This window comes from Lampetra planeri, chromosome 33 (assembly GCF_965212315.1).
Source record: "Lampetra planeri chromosome 33, kcLamPlan1.2.h2, whole genome shotgun sequence".
Lineage (NCBI taxonomy): Eukaryota > Metazoa > Chordata > Hyperoartia > Petromyzontiformes > Petromyzontidae > Lampetra > Lampetra planeri.
In genome coordinates, this window is record NC_136139.1 from 5,227,887 (window position 1) to 5,244,100 (window position 16,214).

Sequence of the window (16,214 nt, forward strand, 5' to 3'; positions counted from 1 at the left end):
CGTCCCTTAATCCAGCTCGTTAGTTGCATGTGGCTGCGGTGCTGGATGTAGCTGGAGGGCCCCACAGTGCAGGTAATTAATGCGCCGGTTTGCGGGGAAGGTGGCTGCGTTATTAATAGGCTTCCCCACGGTGAATGTGCACGTCGTTTAAACAACACCCCCTGTGCAAGGCCTTGTTTGCAGAAAGAGGTGTCAAGCGTACGGTTACAGCTGTTTTGACGCGTGCCCATTAAGTGCAATGAATGTGTGGAATTCTAATTGTTTATTTAATTAGTAGAGCCAAATAATGAGGTTGTTTTTATTATTGCCAAATGGGAGTTGAAAATAAATTCGTTGTCATACGGCTCGTCTTGTACATTCATATCTTGGGTTGTACACACGTCACCTGTCTGCTACATAGGTATCTCATCTTGTACACAAGTAACCTGTATTGTACATACGTATCTTGATTGTGTGTCCTAGCTTGTCGAATGTGGTATTGAGGCTTCCTTGACGAGGAAAAATGAAAAAACAGGGTTTAGGTGCGTTTTGCTGATTTCACTGTTGCATCACTCTCGTACTTTTGAATACAACACCACTGCAGTGTACTCTTAGGTTTTTTGGGTAAAGTCACGTAGGTTAAAAATACAATTAATAGAAACAAAATAAAAGAATAAATCACGACGTTTCAGAGGCAACACAAGTCTCCGTCATCAGGTGGGACCGTCACAGCTAGATTTACTGTATCAAGTGGTTTCACGAGAATGTTCCCAAAATATGTTTTTTTCATTATCAAACCTTCACAAGGAATCTACAAGATAATCTCTATAATTTCAACAATATATATATGATTTCCTCTTAAGTGCATATTGCCTGTTCATGCCCCAACAGAAGCAGAGCAATGTTATCTGGAGCTTCAAGGATGGCTTGAAGAGCTGCAGCGATGAGATTGACCTCAAGGAGCTGCTGATTGCCAACAAACAGGCCGTGCCATCCGGCGAGTCTGCGGTAAGGCCCGCGGCGAATGCCCCGAAGTAAGAAATTCAACGGCTGATCTGAAAATCGGCGAACCACAAAATGAGTTTTGAAGGACCACAGGTTGTAAGGAGAAATGTAATGTTTGGGGGATAAGGTTTGGATTATGGCCGATAAGATTTGACTGATGGACCACGGCATTTTTGCAGAGAAGCAAGTGTTGGGCACGATTGAGCCTCCCTCTACAAAACAGGGGTTGGACACCGATGCTTTTTGTTTTGTTTATTACAACTCAACGCAAGCCCGGTACAATACACCGATCACAAAACGGTGGTGGCGGTGGGGGGGTGAATAGAAACTCTGTGAAGAGCAACCTGATTTTGGCCCGACAGAACCCTATGTAGGGGGAAGAATTGGGTTCGCTTCATCACCCAAGTTGGGACCATGTGTGGGGGCATGAAGATTTATATCGAGGAGAGGTAAGGGGGAAGTTAACTAACATACTGGGGGGACAGGTGGAGGGAGGAGGGGGAGGGGGGCAGATGACTTTGTTAATATTACACTTGACATTATGATGATGATGCCATATATCCAGGAACATCCCACCAATACTCTTTCAAAAATATCCTGCATTGGGATCTTTGGCCAATATGTTTTTTGAGAGGAGAAAATTTAAAAGCAGATGGCGGTGAGACCGTGAGAGCAGTCCTTGAAGGACGTATCAACTATTTAACAAGGGGGAGACTGAAAGCCAGATGTTGGTGTTCATGAGACTGTAAGAGCTGCTCTGAGATGTCCAGGATTGTCTTTATAACAGCTGCGAGATCTGGCAGAAGCAATTATAAGGAGTGACTGGATCAGCAGTTTTTGCTGTTGACCACTTAACCTTGTGAGTGTGGGATCCAATCCGTACTTGATTGCAGTTGTTAATGTATAAACGGGCTTTTGTTTGTCTTTCCGTTCCCCTGTGTGTTGCTACCAGGTGCTGGAGCGCCTGGCTGACGGTATGGCGTTCGGTGCGCTTCTGCCATGCGCAGAGTGTAAGGACGGGCAGCTCGTGTGCATGAGCGACGCTTACCGCTGCACGGGGAACATCTCCGGCTGGACCAAGTGCACATTCAGCACAAAGACACCCAAGCGCAATGAGTGGATCATCCCAAAGGCAAAGCGGAGGGGATATTGTTAGCAACGCGTCGTGCCATGGTTTTACAGGGGTAGGATGTTCTCCGAGCGCTGAGAACGTGTGTTTTTAGGGAACGCATGGAATTGTGTGTTACCGTTTCGCATTTTACCATTGTTTGGTTTAACCTGTATGTTTTGTCATTTTTGTGCTTTTAAAGCTGTGCTTGTATGCATTGCTTGTTAGTTTTTGTGATGTTTATTTTTTTCACTCTCCAATTGCTTGATAGCGTTGGTGTGCATTGTTTTTAAAGCTTAATTTGTACACATTCCAACAACATTCATTTTTTATTAATCTCCCAGTCTCCCTTACAAAGGAGACTCCAGTCTTATTGAACCCTCATTTGGTGTTAAGTCAGCTTTGCCAGCTCCCCATCCTTTCCCCATGTTCAGATCCAGGCTCAAGTATTTCCTCTTCTCTTGCTGTGTCTCTCTGAAATGTCATCATTTACAGCTGTACTACATAGCTGTCTATATACCTGCGATTAGCACAGTAGGGTATGGTGTGAAAGAAGTCCAACATACAGACATGAGTCTCCTTTCCCTCGCTGCCCTACGTCATCCTACTACTCACCCTCTTGCCCACCAAAAACAACCTCTAAGAAATCATTTCTTGTACATCATCTAATGAGGTGTTATAATTTTATACCCGTATCACTCCAAATTGTACAAACTGTAAAAGTCATTGATCAATTGATTATTTGTCCGACATGTTGTATATGTCGGATTATGAAATTTTGATAAAAATAATAAAAATATAATGAAGATTGGAAAAATGCATAAATTGCGGAAATTATGCAAATGTATTTAATTATATGCATAAATTATGATGATCATGGAGATAATCGTATTAATTTATGCAAATGCCTGCAATTATGTTGATGTTTATCACTCTCTGGCTGCCCCCTTGTCATCACTGCCCTGCCTAGGAGTTCAAGGATGTGCCATTCCTAAAGAAGTATAAGTACAAGCAGCGCGAGCGCGTCTTCATGTCCGCCCAAGCTACTACCAGCCCGCCACGCGCTGCCACCGTCGCCACTGCCACCGTCGCCACTGCCGCAACCAAAAGTGGAGAAGCCCCCGGAACCAGCGCTGGCGCAGTCCCAGGTAACTGGCAGAGGGTGCGTACCGGTCCACTGGTGTCGTGCCCTTTGTTTAAAGGAAGACGAAATGCAGATAAAAAGCAATCTGGTGCTATTTTATAGATGCATTGCATGAGCTGTTTGTCCCGAGCTGTGTGACATGAGTTTGAAGTTCTAGATTTGAAGCTTTCGTGACTGCAAGGATTCATATTTTTAGGTTTTTTCAGTAAAGTCACGTAGGTAAAAAATTTAAATTTATAAAAGTAAAATAAAATAAAAATCACGACGTTTCAGAGGCAACACAAGCTTCCGTCTTCAGGTGGAACCGTCACAGCACGACTGCTGCATCAAGTAAGAGAAATTCCAAGAAAACAGTCCTTGTATATATACTGGTTGAGGGTGACTTTACCGAAAAAACCTAAGAATATGAGTTTGAAGCTTTGTTAATAGAAAGTTACGGCCACATAGCTATCAGCAATACCGCTATGGTGCCTTCTGGTAGATGTCTGCCATGCTGGTATCCGTTCACCTCCACAAAGTCAGAGCTGAGGGACCCTGGCTACTTTGATTCGATGAATTGTCACGATTTGGCATCATTATTCAGTAAACAAATTATGACCTGGCTACATTGATTACAGTGCATTTAGCGGTACTAATGGCTGTGGAGGTCATGTAAATCAAATACATAGAACGTTCGCAATTTAAGCGAGAATTCAATTAATGTATCGTGAGCATGAAAATACATTTTAATCGATGATTCTATGCATCGTTACATGTTAATGAAATACCTCTCGATTGTTTTGTTGTTTGCATTTTGTCTTTGTCTATATGTTTCGATATGTCTACAAATATCTTTGTGTCTGTCTCATGTCGTATGTGGTCTCCAATGCCTGTTGTGTGCCCCCTGCCTGACTACTCACGTTGCTCGCTGCCGCCGTTTTCCCATGGTGGGGGTGGGCGCAGGAAAATTATTGGCCGGCAAGGCGTTGTGCTTGGTGGGGAAGCTGCAGAAGAGCCGTGATGATATCAAGGCACTGGTGGAGAAACTGGGAGGCAAGATGACCAGCACGGTCTCCAAGGCCGACTTTTGCATTAGCACCAAGAGTAAGTGCTTTCCTCCTCGATGTGTGTCCAAAGAGTGATCACCCACGAGTGATCATGAAGGGCACCTTTGCTGAATGCCTTGAAACACTGGACCACATTTTAGAGCAAACGACGTCAAAAATTGTCACCCCCAGCACCTGGGATTGCTCCCAGCATCTGCGAGCAACGACTATGACAACTTTGGTATATTCATGACATAGGGTGATGGTGTTCTGTCGAGCTAATTAAAATGCAGTTAAAAACTGTTTGTGAAGGACAATGATTGGTCTGCAAAGCATACAACACCGAGCAGCCATGTGATCTCTATCTTTGATGTGATTGGAAGTTGCCATCCAAGTTGTCCCCACTAGAGGGAGCGATCAGCTTTGGCTTGCTGTTTTTTTGTTGTTAGCATATTGTGCAACAATTGCTGATGAGATTTTCCATCAAAAATTGCCATAAAATGGCCCTCTTAATGTCGTGAAAGTCATGGAAGGGCATATTTTGGTGAAGAGGTCATCACGACCAATGGCACTGATGGTCTTGAAATTACGTCCAATGTGCTGGGTCCCACAGTTCTAGCAAATTCAACATCCAATTTGAAATGATCACCGTTTATCAGCATCACCACCACCACAATCTGGCTTTGTCTACCGTTCACCAATCTCTGTGTACCCACTCAAATTATCATCTTAGTAACCTGCCCTCCATCCTGGACCTGTGACAGTAAACACAATGCTGTTCATCGTACCTCTTCATACATTACACTTTTGCGTAACTTAAAGATCATGTGAGGTATGAAATGGAACAACAACACAGGTAATGGGGGATCAACACCAGATGCAGTACATATCCATAGATGTCTCTGCTGTCATTGCACAATGCATTTGCATTCCATTTCCTGATTGTCCACTTTCCACTATTATGAGTTCCTATTGGGCACAAGTCGTCATCAACTCTACATCCTCCTTCGCGCTCTCCCTTTTCTTCTCCTTCCCCCACCGTGCAGAGGAGGTGGAGAAGATGTCAAAGAAGATTGCGGAGGCTCAGACGTGCAACGTATGCGTGGTGGCGGAGGATCTGCTCGCAGAGGCCTCGGGGCGGCCCTTGGCTGAGCTGGTGTCGGCGCACCGCCTCTCGACCTGGGGGGCGCCAATCAAGGTTGAGCAGGAGCCAACGGTGAAGACCGAGCCAGTGCTGGAAGTTCCCAAGGAGGCGTCGGCTAAGAGCAGCAAACGAAAGTCGGAGGGTATGCGCCGTCGCACGTGGGGGAGAGTGATGATGGCGAATGCTGGTTGTTCAGGCCCTGTTTGTGGTTTCGGTCCGAGCAGGCTTGAAGGATGGCGCGAAGAAATGCTCAAACATTATTTTGCGGAACCTTACTGAAATATTGAATCTTCAAATTGACGCTTTAATAGATTAAAGAAGGCTATTATTAATACGTGAAATAAGTTAAATAGCTCAATTAATAGATCACACACGTGTAATTCACTATGCTGAATGTTGGAGAAATCTTGCATTTTGTTAACTGTCGTGTAATATATGAACCTTATGGCGGTACCCCGGGGTACAATAGTACCCCGTCTCTTGCATAATGTCCGTGATGCAGTCATTTTTAGTCTGTTGATGGTCGGCGATGCGGCAATCAACTCATCTCGACGAGCTGTACACGATGCACCACTATGGTGCATACGAGCGTCCAGGGTTTCGGCGCAATCGTCCTCGCTGCGTTTCGACATCGCGGAGTAGCACTGATTTCGGATTTAAAGGTACCCCAGTCGTGGAGTTAAGTACACCCCTGGAAAAAATAGTGTCCCAGAAATAAAATATTTAGTGGCCTCAGCCATTTTGTATTATTTGGTACCCCTGGGTACCGCCATAAGGATCATATTGTGGAAGTACATTTCTGCTCGTGTGTATTTACTTGCGAATGTGTGGTATGTGTGTACACCTGTGTGCTTGTATAGGTCAGAAGGCCGAGGCGAATAAGCTGAAGCTGACTGTGAAGGGTCGTGCTGCCGTGGACCCCTTGTCTAGTGAGCCAAACACTAATCTACGACACTTGAATTGTCTTCATACCAATAGGTTTTGTTGGTGACATATATGCGTTGCCGTGTGATGTGAAATTAATGGCGAGCGGAGGACACTTCAGTCTTTTCAAATGCACGTCCTCTCCTCCTCTCACCGGCACACCGGGGCCAAGATTGGACCCACTCATGTTGGAGGTATTGCTTTTCCCCAACCGTAGATTTGGTGGATGTGGCCCACGTGCTGGAGGATCATGGCATGATCTACGGTGCCGCTATGAGTCTGGTGGATGTTGAGAGAGGAACCAACTCGTACTACAAGTTGCAGCTGCTGGAGTGTGACCTCAATCGAAAGTGAGCGACAGATGCACGTGCATGCCAGAGCAGGCCAGGACAGGCCATCCACGACTATGCCATATGAAGGGAACACTAACCCCGGGTAAAATAACCGGCCGGCCAAGTGGCCTGGTGGCTTGCACGTCCAAATCTAGCGTCAGAACATGCAGAAAGTGCTGATGAGCAAAGGACTCTTTGAAGGAATATGTTTAGCTCAATGTGAAACAATGCAAGGCGGAGAGGTGGTTAATGGGTTAATTCTGTTTAACAGCATTTTGCCAGCACTGCTGAAATTCTTGATTCGAAAATGGATTTCATGCAGCTTGAAAACAAGCGGAGTGGAGTTGATGGTTTCAGCCTGGTCACCAATTCACCAATTAAAAAAATATGTATATAAAAAAAATCATATCAGCATATTCCATCTTTCAGGATTAAACACTCAGGTTCTCATATCACAAACATTCTTTGGAGGACATTTATTTTAATTTTTTCAAAGTGTCACAAACAAGTTCTACTTAAGCGACTCTCCAAGTTATTTTCTGATATAATCTTCTCCAGCAGTTTTTGGACACTCGAAATACTGTGTCTCTTGACGATATAATCTCGGTATCGCAATTGTAATATAAAAGTGGATAGAGGAAAGTAACATGGAACGTTTTATATATATATATGTATATGTTTAGTCACTACATATATATGTAGTGACTACATATATATGTAGTGACTAAACGGCCTTAACAGTTCACACTTGGTCACTACGGTTCCCAGTCAGGACAGCTGGCAGACTGCCTGACTGGCGACGCCGAGATGGTGAAGACGGAGACGACGGCGAAGATTCTATCAGCACCACGGGGATCCCACTCCACACGACAGCCCCGAGCTCCCCTCCCGGGGCCCCTCTTATAGTGTCAGCGTGGCCTGGCTCCGCCCCGGCCACGCCCCCTTTCTGGAACCTACTAGCGGGTTCTCGATTGTGACCCTTCCGTGACCTTATCCCGAGATCCCTCTCCGGTCTATCACGTGGCCTGTTGTCAGTCAGGGCTGCTGTAAGCTGCAGATCCCCTTCCCTGCCAGCAGCCAGCGCTATGCTGCTATGTGACCGATTCTATGTCACTGCATATATATTAAAAAGTGTGAATTCACAACCCCCCTCCCTTGCAGATACTGGGTGTTTCGCTCATGGGGCCGCTTGGGCACGACGATCGGTGGCACCAAGCTGGAGAAAATGAAGAGCCGTGAAGACGCGGTGGAGCACTTCTGCCAGCTTTACTTCGACAAGACCGGCAACAAATGGAACACCCGCAACTTCGTCAAGTACCCCAACAAGTTCTACCCGGTGGAGACAGACTACGGGCAGGTACGGTGGCGCTTGCTTGTGGTATCCAACACTCTGGATGTGCGAGGGTTTGTGAACTGCGCGCGTTTGTGAAGATCCGCAGAGGGCTGCGAGGTGACGAAAAGACGGCAGTTACAGTAAAATGACCTGTGAATCAATCTGCGCATTAGTCCCTATTATGCATTGCGTTTTCTCTGGGTAGCCACATTTCATCCCACATTCAGTTCGATCAATGAGGTAAGCCTCATTTTTCGAATTGGTCAAATATCCCAATGCAGGTAAAGGTAAAGCACTAGGCGTCTTCTTGCTCACGCCACTTTGCGAAACGGTCTCGACTAGATGGCTCCTCGAAGAGGGTATTTGGCCTACTCCTCCACGCTGGCCAGATGTCTTGGAAGAGGTGGGAGTACTTTACCCCACCACACATGACCTGCCGATTGACTAACTGGTGTACCTATTTTATACTGCTATGTGGACAGAGGCGGGAGGGAGTTTAATAAAACTGACCATTGTTTCACTGCCGTGACGGGAAATGGAATTGAAATGTGACTTCTGAAAAAGACATTTGAGATTCAGGTAAGCCTTTTCCAGATAAGTTAATGACATTCGTTGTATTGTGTTCTCACGTGGGCTCGCTCCACTTGATAAAGTGCCTCTGTTTGGATCGGGTTGTTTCGGGAGTGCAGCTCGTGTGACCGCTCACGACTTCACCTCTGGGCATGCCTGAGTGCAGGATGATGAGGACATTCATGATCTGAAGGCCATGGCGGGTACCAACTCGAAGCTGGCAAAGCCGATTCAGGAACTGCTGCGTATGATCTTCGACATAGACAGCATGAAGAGGACCATGGTAGAGTTCGAGGTGGGTTGACGCCACGGATCATGTGTTTGCTTCCCCTAAGACCCCACCGTTGTTTGCTTGTAAGAAGTGATTGGGTGTGCCTGATGTTGGTGGCGGTTCATTACTTCATGTTGTCGGATCTTCCCCGCAGATCGATCTCTGCAAGATGCCTCTTGGAAAGTTGAGCAGGAAGCAGATTCAGAGCGCCTACAGCGTGCTGGGGGATGCACAGAAGGTGCGTGTACAATATAATGGACTTAAAGGAGTGTGGATCATGCAGGGCTGCCATGCCACTTTGCTCACGTATTCACGTAGCACTACCGTATGCTAACATCTCTTATCGTTGAGGATGTAGTGAATGGCAAGGTGGCATGTGTGGCTTCGAGGTCAGAGCAGTGAGCTGGCACCACTAAGGTCTTGGGTCCGAACCGTGCCTGATTGAAATTCGGTTCTCAAATGTCGCGCATCTTAGGAGCCATCCATTTAGTACGTACGCAAAAATCTGTCAACTTGACCCCTCCCTGTACGCACGCGTACTTTTTACACCCACCCCCCCACCTGCGTACGTACGCTTGACGCACCCTCCCCCCCCCCCGAATCCTATGGAACGGCCGATATTTGATCCACGCAGAAACGATCAAGGATTAATAATATTAACGTGTTTAAGCAAACAGATAGTCCACCGCCGGACTATCTAAATAATTTGAAGGCCAATGTAGACAAATTATTATCGAGGCTTTATCTCCCCCCCCCCCGTTTTCTATGCGTACGTACATTGTCAATAGACCCCCCATTCGCAAGTGTACGCATTTGGGTTAACCCCCCCTCCCCCCTCCATGCGTACGTACTAAATGGATGGTCCCTTATGGTTTCAGCCCAGTCACCAATGATCACACGAAACTACCCACCACGTATAGTTCAGGCTTGCGGTTTGGATTAATTCCAGCTGTGAGACTAAATAAAAAAAATATCACTTGTACTGTCATGCCATTGTCTCATCGCAGAGCTTGTGGGCAAAGTATGGATCTTACTGTGTCAAGGATAATACGCCAATACTGTAATGTTATTTCCATGGCCCCTTTTTCTGTCAGATCTCCAAATTAACGATTCATCTCAAGACATGATACCATCGCAAGAAATGACGCCGATAGCTCATTTTGCATGTAACATGCGTCGTGTATAACTACATAATTACATTGCAGCAAGACTGGACTTTATACAGCAATTAAAATCGAGAAAGTTGTATTGTGTGTGTGCTGTTGTGAGAATATCAATGTGACTTGTTCGGGAGATTAAAACCTATTTGACATGATGAAATTAAAAAGTGATAAAATTCCTGTGGGAAGGCCACACGTGAAACAAAAATCTGATTCATAGAACCTGTTTGTGTAAACGCGTGTTTTAAGGATCGCTAATATATGCCTAGGAAATAGTATCTCAATCCTTATGTCTATCTGAGGACACTTCACATGATTTCAGGAAAACTATAGAACCCCTAAACAAATATCTACAAAACGTAACACGTAGTTTACTAATCACAGTATCCATTTTTTGGGCAATGTTTACAACAAATTGCTTTGACACTTTATTAAAGGTAACGTTAAGCTGTGTACCAGTGTAATTGGCACACGTGCGCCCGACGTAATGACTAGATACTTTTACATGTGGGGTTGCATGTTCCTGTACCCACATTTCTTTATGACAATTGAATCCTCCAGAAAAAAGCAGAATCTCTTCGTGGATTAGCTTGCCAGATTATTTTTTTCGACCCCCCCCTCCCCTCCGACTCCTGGCTGTTGTCTGCAGCTGGTGTCCGAGAGTGGCCTCACCTCGCTGATCCAGGACCTGTCCAACAAGTTCTACACCCTCATCCCGCACGACTTCGGCATGAAGAAGCCCACTCTCCTGGACAACCTCGACTATATCAAGGCGGGTGTCTCGGACTTAATAAAAATTAAAAACCCTCCCAATGTGTTCAACCCACATCACACCGTTGTGCTCGTTGTGCAAATAAATCCTGGCCGAACCGTGAATGACGCTCGAGATGTCATAGGTTGAACACTCGTTCCTGACGATGATAGGTGTGCAAGACAGCAGTGTGTCATTGCAAGTAGGCATGTAACACTTTTACCCTACCGTCACCCCCCCCCCCTCTCCCACCATTTTAATTATCACAATTCCGTTCAAGAACGAATTGTGTTTTTTTCATTTTTTTCAATCGTCTAAACAATTACAGCGCAAGAAACTGAGGCCTTGGGGCTGATGAGTTGTATAGAATTTACATTTTTTTTCATGTGGAGCGACAAATATATGAAGGAGACATTGTCTTGATTATCTACTTTGTTATTGATTTTCTCCATAATGACGCGAATAATTATTTATAGCTGCATAGATAGCTATGCTGTACTCTACACACAGGTGCCTGCACGATAGGTTTCCATGGAGGCTTCAGCTCTGCCACCATAACAATTTTTTTTGCTCTGGAACATAATGGGGCTGCTCATCGTTGGGCTGCAATTTAGCCACGCAGCATTATAGGCTTTAACAAAAACTCTATGAATGCCCGTAAGACAACGTCATAGATTTTTTTGGTAAGGTAAGCATCGATAGTGGCGTGTGCCCATCCATTTGTCCATCCGTCTGAACTTTGCGCTTCCATTTTTACAGATGAAGGTGGACATGCTCGACAACCTGATGGACATCGAGGTGGCATACAGCCTCCTGAACCCCAAGGACGAGACGTCGGGTGGCAAGAAAGATTTGCTGGATGCAAGCTACGAAAAACTGCACACCACTATAGAGGTAGTGCCTACACGTTCATGTGTGGGGGTGCACTGTCCTGTGATCCCAGATATCTTGATTCCTCACCTGGCCATGCACAACGTCAGCATGAAGTTGAATCCTCTTGTCGGTCCACTCAGCCTTACAATGAGTACCTGGTCTGGTGTGGTGAGCTTGTGGTTGGTGTGTAATTGTACGTATGCATGTGCACGTGACATGGCTCTAGGGGCGGTGGCATGGCCTAGCGGTAGCCCCGTTTTTGGTTGTTGGAGAAGTTCACGTTTCGAATTCGGCAACTGGCATTGTTAATACTTATAATCATAACACATGTATATGCTGGCTGCTTCACAGTGCACGTTAAAGATCCCGTGATATCTTCCACAAGACTAGGCCATTGTGTGCTGGTGTCATGGTCCAAATTTGTAACATTACGCACAAATTACTCAATTGGGATTTTATATATATACTAGTGGCTGGCGCCGGTTTCTAGCTGCCTCCCAGCTTGTCTGTGGTATCCTGCCTTAACGAGTTCGATGGACCGAATTGCCACCTGATGTAACACATTCCTGCGGAGGGAGCTGGTAGGAACGTTGGGTTGCTTGGTCAATGGCCAGGGTCAACGGCGGTGTGGTGTATTCCGCAAATATGCCCGACTGAGGGCGGGCACAAGCCGGCGTGAGGAGGTTAAACGTTGAGTTTTATAATATAAGGGCACCACGGGGTGACCAGCCCTTCTCTACCCAGCCCCGCCCCTTCCCACCCTCCCCTCCCCACCCAGCCTCAGCCCACCCACCCCACCCAGCCCCTCCCCACCCTCCCCACCCAGCCCCTCCCCACCCAGCCCCACACTCCCCACCCAGCCCCTCCCCACCCTCCCCTCCCTCCCCACCCAGCCCCTCACTGCACGACGGACGGATACAATAATCTCCTGTGGTCTGGTGTAACCAGGAGGTTCCGACCAGTATAATGTACTGTATGTGTGTGTCTGCTTTTGCATGTTTGGTGTTGATGCATTTGTTCATGCACTGCACTATGAAACTGGCCACCTGAGCATGACATGGCCTAACACAAAACTCTATTGTGAATCATACTGTTGGCTGCGAACACCTATTTGTTAATAGATGGTTGTATTGTTTGCGCGCGCGTGTGTGTGGACCTCAGGTGCTGGGTAAGGACACGGAGGAGTTCCGAGTGATCCTGGAGTATGTCACCAACACGCACGCGCACACGCACGATGCCTACGAGCTCGAGGTGGAGGAGGTGGGTACCCTCGCACTCCACCAGAGAAACTATGCCATGAGCAATGGTCAATCCCCTGTTAGGTGAAGGTCTCCCCAAGTTGCTACCATTCTTCGTGGACTCGCGATGCAACAATCCACCCATCACAGCTGTGCGGTTGACGTTCTCTTGCACGTTTTCCCTCCTTTGGGTACCATTCATTATTATAGCGATGTGTCATGTACATGCCCAATTATTTTTCTAAACAGTCAAAGTTATATATTAAACCGGCGTATGGTTCTCTAAGAATGTTGTTCACCGTTCTATCTCTCAAACCCAAGCTTCTTTTGTGCACTTTTGAGCTTTTGTTCCATCTTGGTGACTTTCCCAGACGAGAGTTCTGCGTAGGAGCAGAATACTGGGTCGTATTGGGTCCTCCATGTTGAAGACACGTCGCATTAATATTCTTTACAAACACAATCGGTGTCGCTTTGCGCGCAACGCACGCACGTCTGCGTCCGTCGGCAGGTGTTCAAGGTGTCGCGAGACGGCGAGTTCCAGCGCTACCGCCCGTTCCGCGAGCTTCACAACCGCCAGCTTCTGTGGCACGGTTCCCGCATGACAAACTACGCCGGCATCTTCTCCAAGGGCCTCCGCATCGCGCCCAAGGAGGCTCCAGTGGTACGGACCCCGACGCACCACCCTCCGCTCCACAAACACCCCCTTCTCCGCTCACGTCAAGCTTTGCCCTCCTCACATGTACACGGACTCAAGCTGCCACGCATATGATTGTACATGGACAGCCCTTTTATTAGTCCACTGCTGGATGAGGGCCTCCACGTGCCGTGCGTGTCACGGGGATTAATTTGACCTTACTTCACACTCCTCAGTGCAGGTTGGTGAAAGTTCATCGTGTAGATGTTTGAAAAAAGCTCACGATATCAATTTGTTTACTGCACTGCCCCCTGCTGATAGCATTGCCCTGAAGCAGCCTGTAGCACCTGTATTATGCATTGTGGCATACAGGCTCAACTTACTCAACTTGCAGGATATGATGAGATTGTACACATTCCTGGTGATTTATCCATAGCCAAACGTAAGATTCATCATCATCATCAACCATTGTTTATCCACGGCTGGATTACAGCCTCCCCATGCGTCATGCTCCTCAAAGTCCAGTGCTACGACCATCCATCGTACTCCAGACACGTAAACCAATTTCACCGCTTCGTTTCCACAACGGTCGCCCTCTTGGACGCGTGCTCTCTCTGCGAGTGCCCGGTGTGTATTGCGCGGCTTGTTTCCCCTCCGTAGACGGGCTACATGTTCGGCAAGGGTGTCTATTTCGCCGACATGGTGTCCAAGAGTGCCAACTACTGCCACACAAGCCCCAGCAACCCCACCGGCCTCATCCTGCTCGCCGAAGTCGCCCTCGGCAACATGTGGGTTGACCTGCTGCCTCCCCTTCCCCCTGACGCTTTCTGTCCAGGGTTCCCCCCAACCCAACCCCCCATTGTGTCCCTCTTTCTTCTGAATGTGTTCAGTTACCTCTCATGCGTGCCTCGGCTCCATCGGTCACGTGTTGTCATCTTTAATCCTTTTTGTTATCGTTGGGGCACTTCTGCTCCTGTTCAATTATTCTGTTCTGTTGGATGCAAGAAATACATTAATCCACGCTTCATCCATGATCTATTTCTTGCTGCGGTAAAACATATAATTATGTTTTTATCCAGGAAAGCCTCATTGAGTCTCAGAAAAAACAGTTTTCAGCAGAGTCCTGCATGTGGATGTTTGGCCAGTTCCTTTGCAATGAGCCTTTTGCATGTGGGGCACTCAGAGAAAAAGCATGCGTACAAGGAGAGAACGTGAATAAGTCCACACAGATGGGTTCATGAACCTAATTTAAACTACTGCCATCTCCTGGTCACCTCGGTGCACAGTGAGTTTGAGAGTTTTGCATATCTATGTGATGTAGCAGTCCTGGTCTCCAAAGTGATGGGACTAAAGTGTGCGACTCGCTCCATTTTTTTAATTGGATTAATTCCCTGATTGAACGAATTTCCTTTTTTGGGTTAATAAGAAGGAAAAAAAGCCCAAACAATGTAACTATATTGGCTGAACATCTCAATACTGAAAAATTATCTCCATCTTATTCAATTTGGTTTAACACATAGCAACCTCGCCTCATACTGAAAAAACTTGGCAGGACTCTGCTTAAAAAAAATTATCTTGAGACTCGGCCAGCCTTTCCTGGGTAAAAATATATAATAATAATGCCTGCACATCAACCCCAAAAATAGCTCAAAGCTAACTGCTTTCTCTTCACGTTCTTTAATATCCCGTCTTCCCCACCTACACCGCACTGTGCAAATACAATACTTTGAAAAATGCAAAAAACGATCTACAGCTGGTGTGCTGTAGAACAGCCGTTCCGTAATGAACTTGTCTCCACCCCCGCCGCCGTTTGCGTGAGAGCTTCGTTGCCCGTTGTCGTTCCGCAGGCATGAGCTGAAGCAAAGTGAATCGATTACCAAGCTGCCAAAGGGAACCCACAGTGTGAAGGGTGAGTGGTCTTCTTTCTCTCACTCTCTCGCTCTCCCCGGCACACATCATGCACCTGGTTTAAGAAGTGGAAGAAATAGCTCCGCTTGTACAAAGGTCCCTGTTTTTTTTGATGTGGCACTTGAGTAGCTTACTGTTGTCCAAAACGGAATTGTATTTTTTTACAACCACTATTGACATCGTGTTCTGTAATGCGTCCATCAATTTGATAGTAACTTCCTGATTATAAAGACACTTGGATGGAATACATCAGCATTAGCTTATTTTAATTAAAAACTCATTCACTTTGCCCGAAGTACAATTATTTGACAATGACGTGCCGTTGTATATTCTGTTAACAAATAGTTTTTACAAGCATGTTCATTTTCGTTTATCGAAATGAACAGCGCCGATTAAAAACAGTGATGTGTAAGCCCGGTAATGGTCGACGATAACCCTATAGTTTCAATAATATGACTCTTAAATGCGCTGCAAAGGTGTGTTGCGCGTTGGTGCATTTGTCCAACCCTGCAGGCTACTGCACTTGTCTTATGTCTCAACATTAAAATCATCCTGTCCGACAATTGTGCAACGTGTTCCTTTTCTTTCCCGCCGTTCCTGTGTGTGCGTGTGCGCTTGTGCGATGGCGCAGGTGTGGGTAAGACGGCGCCTGACCCGAAGAAGACCGTGACTCTCAACGGTGTGCAGGTGCCCATTGGCAATCCTGCCGCGACGGGCATCAACGACACCAGCCTGCTGTACAACGAGTATCCTTCGCTAGCCTGGCCTCCCTGCCTCCACTCCCCTTCTCGACCCCGCGCTCTCTTCCCTCCCCT

The 16,214-nt window shown here is 46.6% G+C and overlaps 1 protein-coding gene across 1 annotated transcript in view; it reads left to right on the forward strand.

Moving 5' to 3' along the window:
• PARP1 (poly(ADP-ribose) polymerase 1) overlaps positions 1–16,214 on the forward strand; it is a 36,332-nt gene that overhangs the window by 17,891 nt on the left and 2,227 nt on the right. Inside the window, exons 6-22 of the mRNA XM_078610057.1 lie at positions 871–987; positions 1,937–2,116; positions 3,063–3,240; positions 4,179–4,319; positions 5,308–5,547; positions 6,266–6,334; positions 6,547–6,679; positions 7,823–8,018; positions 8,731–8,859; positions 8,990–9,073; positions 10,645–10,767; positions 11,506–11,640; positions 12,781–12,879; positions 13,366–13,518; positions 14,152–14,279; positions 15,339–15,400; positions 16,031–16,145. Coding sequence (XP_078466183.1) covers positions 871–987; positions 1,937–2,116; positions 3,063–3,240; positions 4,179–4,319; positions 5,308–5,547; positions 6,266–6,334; positions 6,547–6,679; positions 7,823–8,018; positions 8,731–8,859; positions 8,990–9,073; positions 10,645–10,767; positions 11,506–11,640; positions 12,781–12,879; positions 13,366–13,518; positions 14,152–14,279; positions 15,339–15,400; positions 16,031–16,145 — 2,282 coding nt within the window. The remainder of the gene's footprint in view (positions 1–870; positions 988–1,936; positions 2,117–3,062; positions 3,241–4,178; positions 4,320–5,307; positions 5,548–6,265; positions 6,335–6,546; positions 6,680–7,822; positions 8,019–8,730; positions 8,860–8,989; positions 9,074–10,644; positions 10,768–11,505; positions 11,641–12,780; positions 12,880–13,365; positions 13,519–14,151; positions 14,280–15,338; positions 15,401–16,030; positions 16,146–16,214) is intronic.